We start from the raw sequence: 18,627 nt of genomic DNA on the forward strand, positions 1-18,627 counted from the left end.
TCCGCATGCCCACTCTACGGCCTCGCTCAAAGTCCGTCAACTGCACATACGGTTCATGTCCACGCTGTCGCGGCATGCTACCAGTGTTAAAGACTGCGATGGAGCTCCGTATGCCACAGCAAACTGGCTGACACTGACGTCGGCGGTGCACAAGTGCTGCGCAGCTATCGCCATTCGACGGCCAACACCGCGGTTCCTGGTGTGTCCGCTGTGCCGTGCGTGTGATCATTGCTTGTACAGCCCTCTCGCAGTGTCCGGAGCAAGTATGGTGGGTCTGACACACCGGTGTCAATGTGTTCTTTTTTCCATTTCCAGGAGTGTATTTAGTAGGTCATTAGTGATCCATTCCTTCCTTTTCTTTGTCCTTTCTTTTCCTATTACTTCTTCTGCTGCTTCTAAAATACCACTTTTTATTTTTTCCCAGCTGCTTCGGATGTCATTGCAGCCCTCTGTATTTGTTTTCTTGTCTGTTTCTAGTTGGTAGTTCTTCAGCGTATTTTCATTTTTCAGGTTTGTTAAATCCCATTTACATGTACTTCTTTTTTTAATGTTTTTGAATTTTAGTTCAGTCGTCGTCATAACGAGTATGTGGTCACTTTTCACATCACAGCCTGGATATGATCTGCTGTCCTTAACTTGGTTTTTAAATTTTTGCTTCACTAATATGAAGTCAATTTGATATCTTTTAATGCCACCAGGCATTTTCCAAGTATATCTTCTTTTTGGATGATGATTAAAGAAGGTATTTGTAATGCAAAGTTTATTTCTTTGGCATAATTCTATAAGTTTATCCCTTCTTTCATTTCTTAATCCTATTCCAAAATTCCCTGTCACATCCTCTTCTTTACCTTCCCCAACATCGGCATTCAAATCTCCCATGATGACAAGGTTTTCAGCTCCTTTAATTCTGCCAATTACTTCTTCATGGTGGTCATACATCATGTCGATTTCATCACCCTCGTGCCTCCGTAGTTGGCATGTATACTTGGATTATGATTGTGTCTCTTGGTTTAGTTTCCAATCTGACATAAATTATCCTCTCACTATGTTGAACAAATCTTTTTACTCTTAACCCCATCTCTTTATTGAGGATAATTTCCACTCCTTCAATCCCAGGATTGTCTTGTGCTGTACCAGTGTGTATGATTCTGTAATCCCCTGACCAAAAGTCGCCAGCGTTTGGCCATCTCATTTCTGAGACTCTCAGTACATCAATATCCATTCATTTCATTTCCATTTTACAGTTTTCCAGTTTACCACATTTAAGAAGAAAGTTGACATTCCATGTTGCTATCCTTCTTACATTAATGCTTTTGGATTTTTGTATCTCTTTAGTTGTCCCCATCTGGAGATCCGAATGGGGGACTATTTTACCTCTGGAGAATTTAACCAAAGAGCTTTCCACCATAAGCTGTTGATACTTGGGATACCCGCCTGGGTCTTTAATGGAGTGGTTTCCCATTGCCTTCTCCATTCTATGCTGTTGGTCACCTTGTGGCTCCTCCACCTTTAGGAGCAGTTTCCCACCCCAAGGGAAAGAGTGCCCTTCCTTCTAGCCGCTCATCTGCCCTCCTAGAAGGCCATTGGCACTTGATATCCCGGGAGATATTTGGCTCAGTAGAAGTATAGGTTGGGAATGAAAGACTCGTAGCCCTCGAAACCTAATAGCATCAAAGAACAAGAGTTGGCCGAGGGTGGCCAAATAGGAAAAATAAAAGTGAGCAGCCTGGCGTAAGTAAGTGGAAGCAATGCCAGGACTCAGCTCAGGACCCCGTGGTCGCCAGCCACATGCTCACTAGGTGTGAATCCCTGGGTATGAAGTTAATAAATGTTTATTTAGACACATCAGTGTTTGTGTGTTACTTGCATGCCACTTTCTACTGTACAGAGGTATACTTCCACAATGGTGACCCCAAAACAGTGAATGCCCCATTATTTATGAAATACTGTTGTTTTCCATGCTATAGCAAATTAACAATGGGTAGTTACTCATGGTTCTGTTGCTTTTAATTCATCAACACTGACTGCAGTGTAGTGCAGCAATTGGCTTCATCTAAAAACTGTGTGGAACATGGAGCAGTAAGGAGCACAAATGTCGCATCACAAAATACAGTTACTGTGACTCAATAATGGCCACCGTCAGAGCCTTAATTAATGAAATCGCATGTTGACACCACACCTTTTCAACATCAGTTCACATTTGGTTTTCATGCAATCAGACATGGTGCTGATAGTGCCTTCCGTGTCTATCACACCGTGATCAGCATTCCGATCTGAGCTACTGGAGATGGTGGTTATGTGTGCATGAGGTATACTTTCTTCTGCGAATGAATGTGTATGGGGTGGTTCCTTTTTCAAAGAAGGCTTTGGCTGTAAGTTATAAAATTCTTGTCATTGGTAGGGTACCTTTTTAATGCATTGTGAGGTCATATATGAAAAGATAAGTTATGTAGTCATATGTTGTTCATTATCAGAATGCAGAGAACGTGTCCATGTTTTAAGTGGATATCTAGATGCAGAATGTAAGAAAAGATTATCCAAGCTAATGTCATGATTAGAGATTAGGTTAGATTAGTTTATTATTCCATAGATCTGTGCTGAGGAGATCCTCGTGGATGTGGAATATGTCAGTTTTTTAAGCTGAAATAACAATACTAATAGTATGAGTATATACAATACATCATTTGCTTCTATTAAAAAATTCGTCAATGGAGTAGAAGGACTTGGCCAATAACAACTCTTTCAGGCTCCTTTTAAACTGATCTTTATTTTTAGCTAAATTTTTTATGTTTGCTGGCAAATTATTGAAGATGAGTGTCGTGAGTAGTGGACCCCTTTTTGAACTAAAGTCAGTGCTTTTAAGTCCTTGTGCAGATCATTTTTGTTCCTGGTATTGTATGTATGAACTGAGCTGTTTGTTGGAAAAAGAGATATATTATTTAGGACAAATTTCATTAAGGAGTAAATATACTGAGAGGCAGTAGTTAGTATACCCAGTCCTTTAAGAGGTTTCTACAGGACGTCCGTGAATTTACTCCACAAATAATATGTATTACATGCTTTTGGACTCTGAAAACTTTTGTTTGATTTGAAGAGTTACCCCAAAATATTATACCATATGACATTATGGAATGAAAGTAGGCAAAGTATGCAAGCTTTTTCACTTTTATGTTGCCTATGTCAGCTAACACTCGAATTGTAAATACAGATTTGTTAAGGCATTTCTGCAGTTCTGTGGTGTGCTCCTCCCAACTGAATTTATCATCAAGTTGTGATCCCAGGAATTTAAGACTGTCAACCTCTTCTATCTGCTCTTCTTGATACTTTGTGCATATGCTGGGTGGAAACCTCTTAGAGGTTCTGGATTGCATATAGTGAGTCTTTTCGAAGTTTAATATCAGTGAGTTGGCTTTAAACCATTTTTTAATATCCATGAAAATATCATTAGCAGATCTTTCTAGAACTACACTCAACATACTATTTATTGCAATACTTGTGTCATCTGCAAACAAAACGAACTTTGCTTCTGGCAGTGTAACTGATGAGAGATCATTAATGTACGAAGAAAAAGCAATGGCCCATGTTTTAACACAGCAATGAAGTATTACAGTACCTTGTGTGCTGGTATTGCATTTGATGAATGTATTTCCCTCTATATGAATCAAACAATGGAAAATCCAGGATGGAATGTAACAATACCAGAGAACGAAAGTTGCTACTCACCATATAGCGGAGATGCTGAGTCGTGATAGGCACAATAAAAAGATTCACTTAATAAAGGTTTCGGCCATTAAGGCCTTTGTCAGCAGTAGGCATACACACGCACACACACACTCACATAAACGCAACTTGCACATACGTCTGTAGTCTCAGAGAGCTGAGACCACACTGCAGACAGCAGCACCAGTGCATGATGGGATTGGCGACTGGGTCGGGGTAAGGAGGAGGCTGGGGCAGGGAGGGGGAGGGATAGTATGGTGGGAGTGGCAGACAGTCAAGTGCTGCAGTTTGAATGGAGGGCAGGAGAGAAGGTGTGGAGGGGGGAGGGGGTAAGTAGCAGAAAGGAGAGAAATAAAAGAAATTAAAAGACTGGGTGAGGCAGTGAAATGATGGCTGTATAGTGCTGGAATGGGAACAGGGAGGGTGCTGGATGGGTGGGGACAGTGACTAACAAAATTTGAGGCCAGGAGGCTTACAGGAAGATATGATGTACTGCAGGGAAAGTTCCCACCTGCACAATTCAGAAAAGCTGTTGTTGGTGGGAAGGTCCATATGGCACAGGCTGTGAAGCAGTCATTAAGATGAGGGATATCATGTTTGGCAGCGTGTTCAGCAACAGGGTGGTCCACTTGTTTCTTGGCCACAGTGTGTCGGTGGCCATTCATGCGGACAGACAGCTTGTTGGTTGTCATGCCTACATAGAATGCAGCACAGAGGTTGCAGCTTAGCTTGTAAATCACATGACTGGTTTCACAGGTAGACCTGCCTTTGATGGGATAGGTGCCTTTGATGGGAAGGTGATGTTAGTGACCAGACTGGAGTAGGTGCTGGTAGAAGGATGTATGGGACAGGTCTTGCATCTAGGTCTATTACAGGGGTATGAGCCAGGAGGTAAGGGATTGGGAGCAGGGGTAGTGTAAGGATGGACGACTGCTGTTGTTCCTTCAGAACATTCCATTGCAGCCACTACACTCTGCAGCCATAAAACATTGGATGTTACTTATGCACCTGTAGTGTCTTTGTTCCTTCAGAACATTCCATCCCAACGATCCCATGCGGCAGCTGTGACTCACCAATAGCCCCAACTGGGCAGGTGTAACTTGTGACTTGAATGTTTTGGAGTCGGCCATTGTGGCCAAGTGGATCTAGACACTTCAATCTGGAACCGCGCAACCACTATGGTCACAGGTTCAAATCTTGCCTCAGGCATGGATGTGTGTGATGTCCTTAGTTTAGTTAGGTTTAAGTAGTTCTACGTTCTAGGGGACTGATGACCCCAGATGTTACGTCCCATAGTGCTCAGAGCCATTTTCAATGTGTTGGTTCCTTCAGTGACAGTTATAATCGGTCTGCCAATTGGAGAGTGAGCAGTGCTTGTGGTGTGGGAAGTGGGCTTTCCCAGAATAACACTACAATCGCTTACAGGCATGCTAAGAATCAGTTTCCTATCTAGCAGTGCAATACAGCATGTAGTGATTTAGGTTGATTCCACCATGTGTGTTTCAAGCATTCCTTATGTTAGTTACTATTTTCTGTATTCTGTGAGGTGTTAACACATGTAATGAAATATAAATATACCCTGGCTGTGTATGTGTACTAGGTCGGAACTAGGGTTGTAAAAGTAATAAATAAATTTTGTACCTGTGTACCACTGAAACACCTAAGTGGAAACAAAGCCCCTGGAGTAAATGACATTCCTTGAGAATTACTGAGATCCTTGAGAGAGCAAGCCATGATAAAACTATTCTACTTGGTATACAAGTTACATGAGACAGGTGAAATTCCCTCAGATTTCAAGAAGAGTGTAATAATTCCAATTGCAGTTTCAAAGACAGTGAGTGCTGACAGGTATGAATACCACTGAACCATCAGTTTAATAAATTACACTTGCAAAATATTGACACAAATTATTTATGGAAGGATGGAAAAACTGGTAGATGCTGACCTCAGGAGAGATCATTTTGGGTTCTATGGAAATGTAGGAACCCACAAAACAATACTGACTCTATGATTTCTCTTAGACATTAGTTTAAAGAAAGGCAACCCTACATTTATAACATTTGTAGATTTAGAGAAAGCTTTTGACATTGTTGGTTGGACTACACTCTCTGAAATTCTGTAGGTAACAGGGACAAAATAAATGGAGCAAAAGGCAACCTGCAACTTGTGCAGCATCCAGACTGCAGGTATAAAAACTGAAGAACATGAAGAAAGTTAGGCAGTGGTTGAAAGGCTAGTTTATCTTGTTCCTGATGCTATTCAACCTATACAGTGAGCAAATACAGTGTAGTTCAATTAAATTTCCTGATGCTGAGAGAATTAGATTGCAAAATGAGACAGTAAAAACAGCAGTTGAGTTTTGGCAGTACATGCAGAGATGCAGTGTTTGGGCAGAAAAATAACTGGTAATGGCTGAAATTGAGAGGATAGAAAATTCAGACCGGTGATAATAAGCAAAAATTACCAAGAAGGCTGAGTTTGCTAACATACAATATAAATTTAACTCTTAAGAAGTCATTTCTGAATGTATATCTCTGGACTGCAGCCTTGTTCAGAAATGAAATATGGATGACGTGTAGTTGAGACAGGAAAAGAATATAAGTTTTTGAAAGGTGCTGTTACAGGAGAATGCTGAAAATTAAATGGGCAGGTTGTCTAACTAATAAGGGAGTACTGAAATTGGGAAGAAAATAAATTTGTGTCATAAATTGACTAAAAGAAAGTATTGGCTGATAGGGCACATTCTGAGACATCGAGGAATCATCAATTTAGTACTGGAGGACAAGGTGGAGTTAAAAACTGTAAAGGGAGACAAAGAGACAAATACAGTAAGCAGATTCAAATGGATGTAAGTTGTAGTAGTTATTCAGAGATGAAGAGATTGGCTCAGGACAGATTAGCACAAAGAGCTGCATCAAACTGCCTTCAGACTGAAGTCTGTAACAGCAACATATATTTGATATTGTTGACATACATATTCATTACAAAGTATCCATTTGACAGCACAAGCTACGTTTGGGGAAGAAGACATGCGAGTCATGAATTGTATCCATCTGAGTCTACAGAAGGTAACTGTGACTTCCCCTGAAAGTATCACTGAAATTTGCATGTTTCGTCATGCCTGATATGAGTTCAGCACTATGGCCTCCATTTCTATCCCAAGAAAATAAGGGAGCACGACATACTTACCTTTGTTCCTGAAGATCTCATAGAAGTCAAAACTGTGCAATTAGTATCCCCAGATTTTCAATTGCACCTTTGCAGAAATTTCCCTAATGGCTTTTATCATGTTAATTGTAAGAAATTAAGAATAGGCAACTAGTTTCAGCTATCTTCCTTACTGTGTTCTACTTTTTACACCACTTGTGGATCAAACACATTAAAGTTTCAACATGGCACTAAAATTATGCAACAAATTAACATACATAAAAATTGCAGAACACGTCTTTATCATAACACATCTGATGAGCAACTCATTTTCCTGTTTCTTCAGGCCAAACATGATGCTCCTCTCCAAAGTCAACGCTTTTTTTTTTTTGTTTTACATATGGACTTCATTATGCAGTTCACTAATAATTGGTTAAATTTAATTTAAATATTAAAGAAATGCTGGCAACTGTAACATCTGCACTTCTTTGTTGTAATCAGATTCTGTTGTTGTTGTTGTCATCATCATCATCATTGTGATCTTCAGTCTGAAGAGTGATTTGATGCAGCTCTCCACACTACTCTATCGTGGGCAAGCCTTTTCATCTCTGAACAGCTACTGTGACCCACATCTTTTGAATGGGCTTTCTATAATCATATCTTTGTCTCTTCCTACAATATTTACCCCCACACTTCCTCCAATACTAAGCTGGTGATCCCCTGATACCTCAGAATGTGTCCAACCAACGGATCCCTGTTTTGTCAAGTTATGTCACAAATTTCTTTTCTTCCCAAGTCTATTCAGTATCTCCTCATTAGCAAACATGGTGTAACTGTCAAACATGATCTTCAGCATTCTTCTGTTGTATCACACTTCAAGACCTTCTATTCTCTTCTTGCCTGAACTGTTTATTGTCTACATCTCACTTCCAAACAAGCCTAAACTCCAGACGGATTCCTTCAGAACAGACCGCCTAATACTGAAATGTACATTCAATATTGACTAATCTCTGTTCTTCAGAAATGCTTTCCTCATCATTGCATTCTACATTTTATATCCTCTCTACTTCTGCCATTATCAGTTATTTTGATGCCAAAATAGCAAAAGTTACAAAACTCATCTACTATTAGTTCTCCAATCCAACTAGGTAGCCATGTGGTTCCACATCGCTGAAGCGATCCTACAGAGCCATGGCATTATGGATGGCACATCAAAATATTCAGCATTATTGAGCAACATCTCTGAGTACATGTATTTGGTCAGTGACATCAAAAGTGTACCATACATTACCAGCAGATACAACGCAGCTAAAGGTGCACTTCTACAGTGCTTCATCAAAACACTGGAAAAACAGCTAAGTGAAGTTTTGTATGAAAAGAAGATTGACCCACAAACACATTTGCAAATTTGGGGACATCTGCAAGCAGTAGTGGACCCTAGCATTATCCCAGTTGTTGTGCTGTGGACTGTTTGGATATTAAGATTATCTCCCTCACTACAGTCAATGCTAATATTGAGGGAACGGGTCCCAATTGATATTAAGCTAAATTTAGCAGACAGTCATTATGCAGTCCAACACAGACAACAAAAAGGAATTTCAAGACACAGCAATGCCTTGGATTTCAAAACAATCCATCCCACTACAGTAGCCATGAATGCACGATGACACTGGACACCGACCAAGCTCAAGCACCACCGACAACAACCGAGTGCAGGATGCCAAATGCAGATGCATGCAACTCATCCCCATTCCCATTGTAAACAACAACAGACATGGGGGCATGGTCTTATTTTTGCTGGTTTCATACATGATTCAGCATGAGAGCACGCAACTGTTCAAGTCCTTGCGAGTTCTCAAACTCTGAAAGTGGTCCACAGTAGAAGCACTGGACCACCCAACAAAATGAAGATGCCTAAACAATGAGAATAAATGCCACACCAGTTTGCCTATTCCTACAGACGATGCCTAACTCCACGTCTTTGTTCACATGTCGAAGAAAAAGTTATTGGCAGATACAAGATCGGCAGTCAGTGTCATCCCAGGCAGATCTCCACCATTTACAGCAGTATCTTCACATACATAACTGACAGCAGCTAAGGAAATATCAGTGTGATGGTTCAGAACTGTTAAATTAATAATAGATTTCTGGCTGGCAACAAAGTGCACATGGCTTTTCATAATAGCAGACGTGACTGAATCAATCTTAGGCACAGATTTCCTTGACCGTTTTCGCCTTGTGCCGGACTCAGTGACAAAAGTACTTAGGCAAACCACTTCATGTGGAACTGTAAATGGATATGCCAGTTCCTAAGAACTTCACACACTGAATCTCATACTGCTGGATATGATTGCAAGATATCAAGCAGTTAACTGTGAAAGAATTCAACTATTGGAGGAAAATGCAGCACTTGAAACTTAAATACAGACAGCAGAAGAAGAATTCAAGTCAGTAAGTATGTAGTCAAAGTGTACAAATCTCCCCATTATGTGATGCTCAAATCAAAGAATCGCTACGTGGACAGGGTTCACAGTGGGGAGTCAAACACAGTTCTGTGCATTGTTTACACACTACACCAGGATGGCTGGTGCATTTTAAACTGCAGCGCCTAGTGTCACATAGACTGCATGTGGCTAAAAACTGACAGATGGGTTACTGCATGTGGAGATAGTGCAAAAATAGTGTAGTCATTGGACAGTTCATGTGCCTCACCTATAAATTTAATACCAAATACATAGTGGTTTATACATACTTTGTTGGCCTGTCAGCTTCTGAATGCAAAGCCAGTACCCAAAACACATCCAATCTTGAATATCCAAGACTTTTCCCACGCATTGGCAGGTGCCACAATTTTCAGCTTGACTGCAAGAAAGAATATTTGCAGATTCCTGTGCTGAGCAAAGACATGCTAAAAATGGCTGTCATCCCTTTTTGTTTATGCTGTACATGTTAGAAAATGTTGTACAGACCTAGCAGTGCTTCATTGACAAGTTATTACTCCAATTTGTTTACCTAGATGACATCCTAGTTTTCTCGTCTTCCCCAGATGAACAAGAGGAACTCCTCCACATGGTTTTTAATAGGCTAGAACAGCACAAATTAGTAATAAATTAAGACAACTCGCAGCTCCCATACAGATTGTTGCCTGCCAGCAGAAGCAATAAGAAACTCAGGCAGCGTCTTTTCACCAAGATGATTTCAAAATCTTGACTACATCGATCAGTTCACAACTGACAGACAGCATCTCAGAGGAGAAAAAAATGTTGTGCCTGACTATCATGAATCAATGCAATGTACAAGATCATAGGTTATAAAGAGATTGCAGTGGCACAGGAATGATACCCACAAATCCAAGAACTTTCCCACAGTGTGAACACCAGTCTTAAGCTTGAACATCATTTGCTCACAGGATTGGAGAATCAGATTTGCTGCATCATTTTTCAGGGCAGGGCTCACTCATTGGTTCCTTTGACTATGCGGAAACACATCTACAATCACTTGCACCAATTGTGTCACCAGGGATAGGATATGTCCCTCAACGAAATTGGTAACAATCCGTTCCATGAGGCCAGAAGTAAAGAAAAAAGTGGACACAAGACACAAGTATGTGTAGTGTGTCAGTGGACCAGCTTGACATCCCTAAAGGCACACAATAACATGTTCACTTTTATTTGATTGTGCTCCTTCTGGAGTAAAATGATTGTAGACATATTCTCTCAGTGGTTGATTGTGTGAGACAGTGAATGGAGGCAGCACCATTGGCAGAAATCACCACAGAATTATCAGCTAAAACTTTCATTCAGTTCTGGATATCTAGATTTTACTGCCTGGGTGTGATTATCACTGGTCAGAGCTGTCAATTTGGGTCAGCCTTGTTCACGTAACTCTGCAGGCTTTGTGGCATCAGGTGCTTTTGCTCCACTGCCTACCATCCTCCAAAGGAATGGGTTGGTGAAGTGGTGACATTGGACTCTTAAGGCAGCTTTAATGTGCCATGGTGGACAATGGTGTGGTGCACTTCCTTTTGTGGTGTTGGGTATATGCACTTCCTCCGAAGAGGACTTGCAGGCATGACTAGTGGAAGTCTTGTACAGTGAAGCTTTACATCTCCCAGCAGAATTTGTTGAACCTGTTGAACCACCAAACGTGTTGTACTTACTGGAACTAGTCAGCAGAGCATGAAAACACGTTTCACAGATCTGCACACTGCTGACAATACCTTATGCTGTACCAAATGTTTCTGTGCATAATGCCTTCGCATTTGTGACTACCTAAGGTTAAGAGACAACACCATAAGATCAACACTGCAACCACCATATTCAGGACCACTCAAAGTTCTCCAAAGGGGAGACAACCCATTTGTCGCTTTACTGCATGGCATGCCAACAGTAGCCTCCATTCATCATTTGAAACCATCTTGGATACTCATGATGATCTATTCACACATGCTCCAGACACTGTGGTGGACATGCCAGGGAACAGGGGAACATCAACCCTTTTCACCACCCTGCATTAAACAACAAACATTGTTGCCTCCAGCTGTGCCCACACTCATGCATCTGGTTGATGAATAGTGGCCGGCCGGGGTAGCCGAGAGGTTCTAGGCGCTACAGTCTGGAACCGCGCAACCGCTACGGTCGCAGGTTCGAATCCTGCCTAGGGCATGGATGTTTGTGGTGTCCTTAGGTTAGTTAGGTTTTAGTAGTTCTAAGTTATAGGGGACTGATGACCTCAGAAGTTAAGCCCCATAGTGCTCAGAGCCATATGAACCATTTTGATGAATAGTGCTCCTGTGTTGCTCCCCCATGCACTGGCACTTAGAGGATTACATTCTGGACTCAACACATGCTTACCCCCCCCCCCCCCCCCCCCCCCTCCCCTCCAAATCAACCATATTCCGTGGGGGGGTCACACTATGGGGACTGCAGAATCAAAAAAGTCAAAAACATATAAATGTACAACCTCTCTGATGTCCACTTAAGGCAGATTAACACAGACATTCTTTTCTTCCAGCCATCTGAGTCTGGCTATTGAATCATAAATATGTGCTTTTAGCTTGTGCAGTTTCAGTAAATAAAGTGTCTTTTGTCAACTGTCATTTTGGTTTTGCCTACTTCTATTAACTTCCTTATGATGACAATGACACATATATCTGTAGTCAGTCACATGCTTTTAACTGTAATAAGTAGTCCTAATTCAGCATTCACATACTTACCTTTTGCTTTCATGTTTCAGAGGTTTCAGTGTGCCTCATGGCCTACTTGGAATCTATCAAGTAATGAATAGGTTTCTGAAACATATCACCTTTCTGAAACTGGAGTATTGTAACATACTACTCATAACTAACAGATTAACCTTTTCCTGTTATATATCCCCAATGAGATATTCTGCAAAATGGAAAAATCTGTTTAGCTATTATATTCTGCTATATCTATACTCTAATAAAGCAGTAAATGAAATTGTACAATCATAATAACACCAGATACTGGTCGTATGTAAAGTACACAAGCGGCAAGACGCAGTCAATACCTTCGCTGCGCAGTGCCGATGGTACTGTTATCGACGACTGTGCCGCTAAAGCGGAGTTATTGAACGCAGTTTTCCGAAATTCCTTCACCAGGGAAGACGAATGGAATATTCCAGAATTTGAAACACGAACATCTGCTAGCATGAGTTTCTTAGAAGTAGATACCTTAGGGGTTGCGAAGCAACTCAAATCGCTTGATACGGGCAAGTCTTCAGGTCCAGATTGTATACCGATTAGGTTCCTTTCAGATTACGCTAATACTATAGCTCCCTACTTAGCACTCATATACAACCGCTCGCTCACCGATAGATCTGTACCTACAGATTGGAAAATTGCGCAGGTCGCACCAGTGTTCAAGAAGGGTAGTAGGAGTAATCCATTTAACTACAGACCTATATCATTGACGTCGGTTTGCAGTAGGGTTTTGGAGCATATACTGTATTCAAACATTATGAATCACCTCGAAGAGAACGATCTATTGAGACATAATCAGCATGGCTTTAGAAAACATCGCTCTTGTGCAACGCAGCTAGCTCTTTATTCGCACGAAGTAATGGCCGCTATCGACAGGGGATCTCAAGTTGATTCCGTATTTCTAGATTTCCGGAAAGCTTTTGACACCGTTCCTCACAAGCGACTTCTAATCAAGCTGCGGAGCTATGGGGTATCGTCTCAGTTGTGCGACTGGATTCGTGATTTCCTGTCAGGAAGGTCGCAGTTCGTAGTAATAGACGGCAAATCATCGAGTAAAACTGAAGTGATATCAGGTGTTCCCCAGGGAAGCGTCCTGGGACCTCTACTGTTCCTGATCTATATAAATGACCTGGGTGACAATCTGAGCAGTTGTCTTAGACTGTTCGCAGATGATGCTGTAATTTACCGTCTAGTAAGGTCATCCGAAGACCAGTATCAGCTGCAAAGCGATTTAGAAAAGATTGCTGTATGGTGTGTCAGGTGGCAGTTGACGCTAAATAACGAAAATTGTGAGATGATCCACATGAGTTCCAAAAGAACTCCGTTGGAATACGATTACTCGATAAATAGTACAATTCTCAAGGCTGTCAATTCAACTAAGTACCTGGGTGTTAAAATTACGAACAAGTTCAGTTGGAAGGACCACATAGATAATATTGTTGGGAAGGCGAGCCAAAGGTTGCGTTTCATTGGCAGGACACTTAGAAGATGCAACAAGTCCACTAAAGAGACAGCTTACACTACACTCGTTCGTCCTCTGTTAGAATATTGCTGCGCGGTGTGGGATCCTTACCAGGTGGGATTGACGGAGGACATCGAGAGGGTGCAAAGAAGGGCAGCTCGTTTTGTATTATCGCGTTATAGAGGAGAGAGTGTGGCAGATATGATACACGAGTTGGGATGGAAGTCATTACAGCATAGACGTTTTTCGTCGCGGCGAGAGCTTTTTACGAAATTTCAGTCACCAACTTTCTCTTCCGAATGCGAAAATATTTTGTTGAGCCCAACCTACATAGGTAGGAATGATCATCAAAATAAAATAAGAGAAATCAGAGCTCGAACAGAAAGGTTTAGGTGTTCGTTTTTCCCGCTCGCTGTTCGGGAGTGGAATAGTAGAGAGATAGTATGATTGTGGTTCGATGAACCCTCTGCCAAGCACTTAAATGTGAATTGCAGAGTAGTCATGTAGATGTGTAGATGTAGATGTAGATACTCATGCAACACATATCATTTGTAATAACGGGACATCACATGGCTGCTGAATAAATGAATGAAGCTAGAAAAGGAAAAGAGTGTGAATAATTGTGATACCTGAGCTTCTCCTGGCGTAAACTATGTTCAAAGTACTTACGGGCATTCTAAAAAGGCATTCAAATTCTCCCTGCCATGCGGCCAAACAACAAAAGTATCGTCAACGTATCTGAAAACATCTAAACTCGATCCACCCCAACATTCGTTTTACCATGGAGGTGGAAGAGGATGGTTGCCTTCCCTTTCTTGACGTTTTGGTTAGGAGGAAGGTGGATGGATCGTTGGGACATGCGGTTTATAGGAAGCGTACTCACACTGACTTGTATCTGCAGGCGGACAGTTGTCATCATCCGGCCCAACGTGAAGGGGTACTTCGTACCCTGGTACACAGGGCACATGTCATCTCCGACGTTGAGACTTTGCCTGCTGAGCTGGCCCATCTTGAGGCTACCTTCCACCACAATGGGTATAGTGAAAGACAGATTGAACGGGCGTTGCGATATCAACCAACTGTGCGCCAGGTGACTGATGATAATTCTCAGTTGACTCCTAAATCGATTGCCTTTTTGCCCTACATGGGAAGCACTTCAAACAAGATAGGTCGTATTTTACGGAAATACAATGTGAAATGTGTTTTCCGACCTCCATCTAAGATTAAAGCGCTTTTGGGGTCTGTTAAGGATGATCTTGGTTTACGTAAGGCAGGTGTTTATCGCATTCCTTGTAGCTGCGGCATGGCATACATTGGTCAGACCATCAGAACCGTGGAGGACCGGTGTATTGAACATAAACGGCACACGCGACTACAGCAGCCTAGCAAATCTGCTATTGCCGAACATTGTTTGGACACTGGTCACCCCATGTGGTATAATAATACCGAGATATTAGCATGCACGTCCGGCTATTGGGATAGTGTGATTAAGGAGTCTGTTGAAATTAAATTGGCTAGCAACCTTGTGAATAGGGATGGAGGCTTTTGTTTAAACTCGGCCTGGAATCCTGCTCTTTCACTTGTTAAAAAACATAGGGACAGAGTTAACGTTTCCTCAACTACCAGTCCATAGTTTCTTACTATCGATAGCTCTGACTTCGTTCATCTTTGGTGGCTTTTGTTTAGGTGTGTGTTATCTTTTCTGTTAGACTCGCAGAACCGAGCTCTCGTGTTTTCTGCACTTCGTCTGGTCGTTGCAGTTAAGCCTTGAAAATGGCGGAGTGTGCATCCGCCGAAATATCGGCAGTTGTCGAAAATTCAACCTGGCTGAATGCCCGTAAGTACTTTGAACAGTGTGAATAATTTTCTCCACTGTTTCACTTATCATCTGTTTTGATGATTAATCCTGTGACTGTCTTGTTCAGAACAGAAAGGCTAGTGACAGGCAACATCCTATTTCTCAAGTTCTTGAGTGAACAAGGATGATAAGCTTACCTGGATTCTCTGACACTATCCTAACAAGAGCATCAACAGCATGCTCCTTCTGCAAGTACTCAGCAGGGTCTGGTGCATTTGGGTACTCGATGTCACCGAACCCATCCTCGCCGAAGTAGTTGTCTGACTCAGGTGTCTCCAGAATAGACTGTGAGGCACCCGCATACACTGGAATCTGCAACACTGACCATGTTGGAGGACTGCTTGTTTGTAGCTGTGTGCTGTAATTCTTCACTATCACATGGGTCATAAGAAAGAGGAGCAGCCAGGAGAGTGAAGACTAGAGGCAGGGAAGAGAGAAAAGATAGACTGTGATTGTGGTTGACAAATAATACATTAATATTGCATGAACTATTTAGCCAAATCAGATGAATCTTTGTTAATATGTACAGTTTTATTCTCAATGTGTTCATTCTTCATTAATAGTCTCATCATTATGGTGCAACATGATAGAACAAATTTGGAAGTAGGCTTGATCATTAATTGCAATAACAATAAAATAATGTATGATGCACACTATGAGCAAAATAGTACACATTAACTATAGCCCTATAGGAGCATGTTATGAAGCTGTGTTTTCATGACAGTCAAGGAAATCGACTGAATGGATGGCAAGAGACAGGAACAAAGTGTGAAATTAGCTAGGAGATTTTTTCATGTCTGAACTGTAAAGTTAATAATCATTGCACATTACCAGTTTTTACTTAAGGCAATTAGATATGGACTTTTAATATGAAATCCTTTCAAAAATGAGCAGATACACATTGATAATTATTAGAAGAGACAGGGAAATAAATGTCAGGGAAAAACTGGAGTGGAGGGTGTAATTATTGGCCACAATGAGAATGGAATGGAGGTTGTGGAACATGCATCTGATGTATGGGTTTTACGTGAATGAAGAAAGTTCGTCACGGGATTCTAAGACATGATTAATGGTTGAGGCAATGGTAGGTGTTATAATTACTCAAATAAATAAGTGCAAAGTACAAAACCAAACCAAGTCCACAATGCAAATCACAATATGACCCACAAGCAAAGTCAATCTGCTACAAGAAAATATAATTATGAAATGAGAGAGAGACTGCTCTACTCCAAAATTACATGAAATTAGTTTGTTGATCAGTAGCTTGAGGTGGCATTGGCCATCAGTGGCATGTATAGAACTTGAGGCAGTGTGGTATTTTGATTTTTTATTGTGCTGCTGCCTTGTGGGTGGTGTCATGCTGTCTGGTGCTGGTACGAGCAAATTGAATAGTGGTGGCTCGTCTCAGCACCTCGAGAAATGTTGTAGCCACAGCAGTGGTGCTGGTACAAGATGAGTGGTAACACAGTATGTTGCCACAGTCCTCTCCCTTTGAGGGCAGTAAGGGGGTTAGTGAAGGTGAGTCAGTGTGACACTGCCCTCGATACCCCACAATGGTACACAAGAAGGCAACATCCATGGTCTTCTTGGCCTCAAAGACCAATACCATCAACCTTGGCCCTGACAGAAGCACCCTGTTAGCGGTAACTGGAGGGTAGGGCTGGAAGTGACCCTAGTGGTGATCCTGCTGTGGTCAGATGCCCTGCAGCATGATGTTAGCCACCGGGGAGCACCAATGCTGACACAGACGGGGGGTATGTGAATGTCTGGCTTCTCAGGGGCAGGAGTGGGAACATGCTGAGGTGGTTCCTGCAGTCCATGCTAGAAACTCGTTCAATACCAGATGCTGACGATCCAGCAAGGTGCTGGAATAGATTGATTGATTGATTTTTATTGTTGTAGATACCTCGGAGATCATCTGAGGCATTACAAAAGTCAATATTACATAGTATAAATGTTACACACATAATTACAAAAACAAGAAAAATATTACACAATATAAATATTACACACATAATTGTGGTACCTTCACACAAAAACAAAACAGAGAAACTTCTGGTACAAATTGATATTGCATAGTAAATTTAGCCAATTACAGACTTACTCATATTTAGAAGCATATAAAAACTGATCACAAAGTGTAGTCATACCATATTCTTTGCCTCCCTTAAAAATTCATCAGTTTCGTAAATGCTGAGCTCAAGAAGAAATTCTTCTGATATGTTGGGATATGGCATTAAAAATTTTTATGGGCTTGTATAAGAAGTACTTTTGTGTTTTTTTATAGTTACATCGGAAAGAAACTAGGTCCTGCTTGTTTCTTGTGTTATAATTATGTCGCATGTCATACTGTTGACAACTCGGATAGTCTTCCTTAATATGCATTACACACTGTAGTATAAATATTGACGGCCGGGTCATAATCTGTAATTTTTTAAAGCTTGGCCTACAGTGAGCTCTGGGTGCCAAGCTACATATCAGTCTTATTGCCTTCTTTTGTAGTTTGAAGACATTAGCTGCCTTGCTTTGATGTCCCCACAGTATTGTACCGCAGGAAATGTGACTTTGTATTAAAGCAAAATAAACCACTTTAAGTACTGTCACGTTTAGACAAAGACGCATCTTCCTTAGAGAAAATATTCCTTCGCTAATGCTGCTTCCCACTTTTTCTATATGGCTACCCCAGGACTATTTTGAATCAATTGAGATTCCAAGGAAATTAACAGCATTTGAGCTCTGCTCAAGTTCAGTGTTATTATTCCACGATACACACAGGTCTTGTATTTTTTTTCAGTTGTCACAAAGGGAATTAGCTTTACACCAATTTTCAACTTTGACAGTGCACTGGTCTGCTTCATATTTCACCTTCTGCGCTTTTTCTGCAGTTGTACAGACTGCACAATCATCTGCAAATAAGTAAGTCCTAGTTGACGGCCCAACTATGTTACATGGTAAGTCATTTATATAAATAATAATAGAATTGGGCCAAGTACAGAACCTTGTGGGACACCCATGCCCATAGGTAAGTAATCTGATTCTGCACTATTAAAAACCATCTTCTGCACTCTGTTACTTAGGTAAGATTTTATCAATTCCAGAGCACTTCCTGTAAAGCCATAGAAGTGCAGTTTGTTCAATAAGATTTCATGAGACACAGTGTCGAAAGCTTTTGGTAAATCAAAGAGTTTATTCTGAACCACTAGCTTGCTTTCTAGTTGC

At 41.2% G+C, this 18,627-nt stretch overlaps 1 protein-coding gene across 1 annotated transcript in view; it reads right to left on the reverse strand.

Annotated features, from left to right (window-relative positions):
• Positions 1-18,627, reverse strand: part of LOC126365907 (pyrimidine-specific ribonucleoside hydrolase RihA-like) — a 116,277-nt gene that overhangs the window by 38,978 nt on the left and 58,672 nt on the right. Inside the window, exon 3 of the mRNA XM_050008629.1 lies at positions 15,546-15,720. Coding sequence (XP_049864586.1) covers positions 15,546-15,720 — 175 coding nt within the window. The remainder of the gene's footprint in view (positions 1-15,545; positions 15,721-18,627) is intronic.

Source organism: Schistocerca gregaria, chromosome 4, assembly GCF_023897955.1.
Source record: "Schistocerca gregaria isolate iqSchGreg1 chromosome 4, iqSchGreg1.2, whole genome shotgun sequence".
Classification (NCBI taxonomy): domain Eukaryota; kingdom Metazoa; phylum Arthropoda; class Insecta; order Orthoptera; family Acrididae; genus Schistocerca; species Schistocerca gregaria.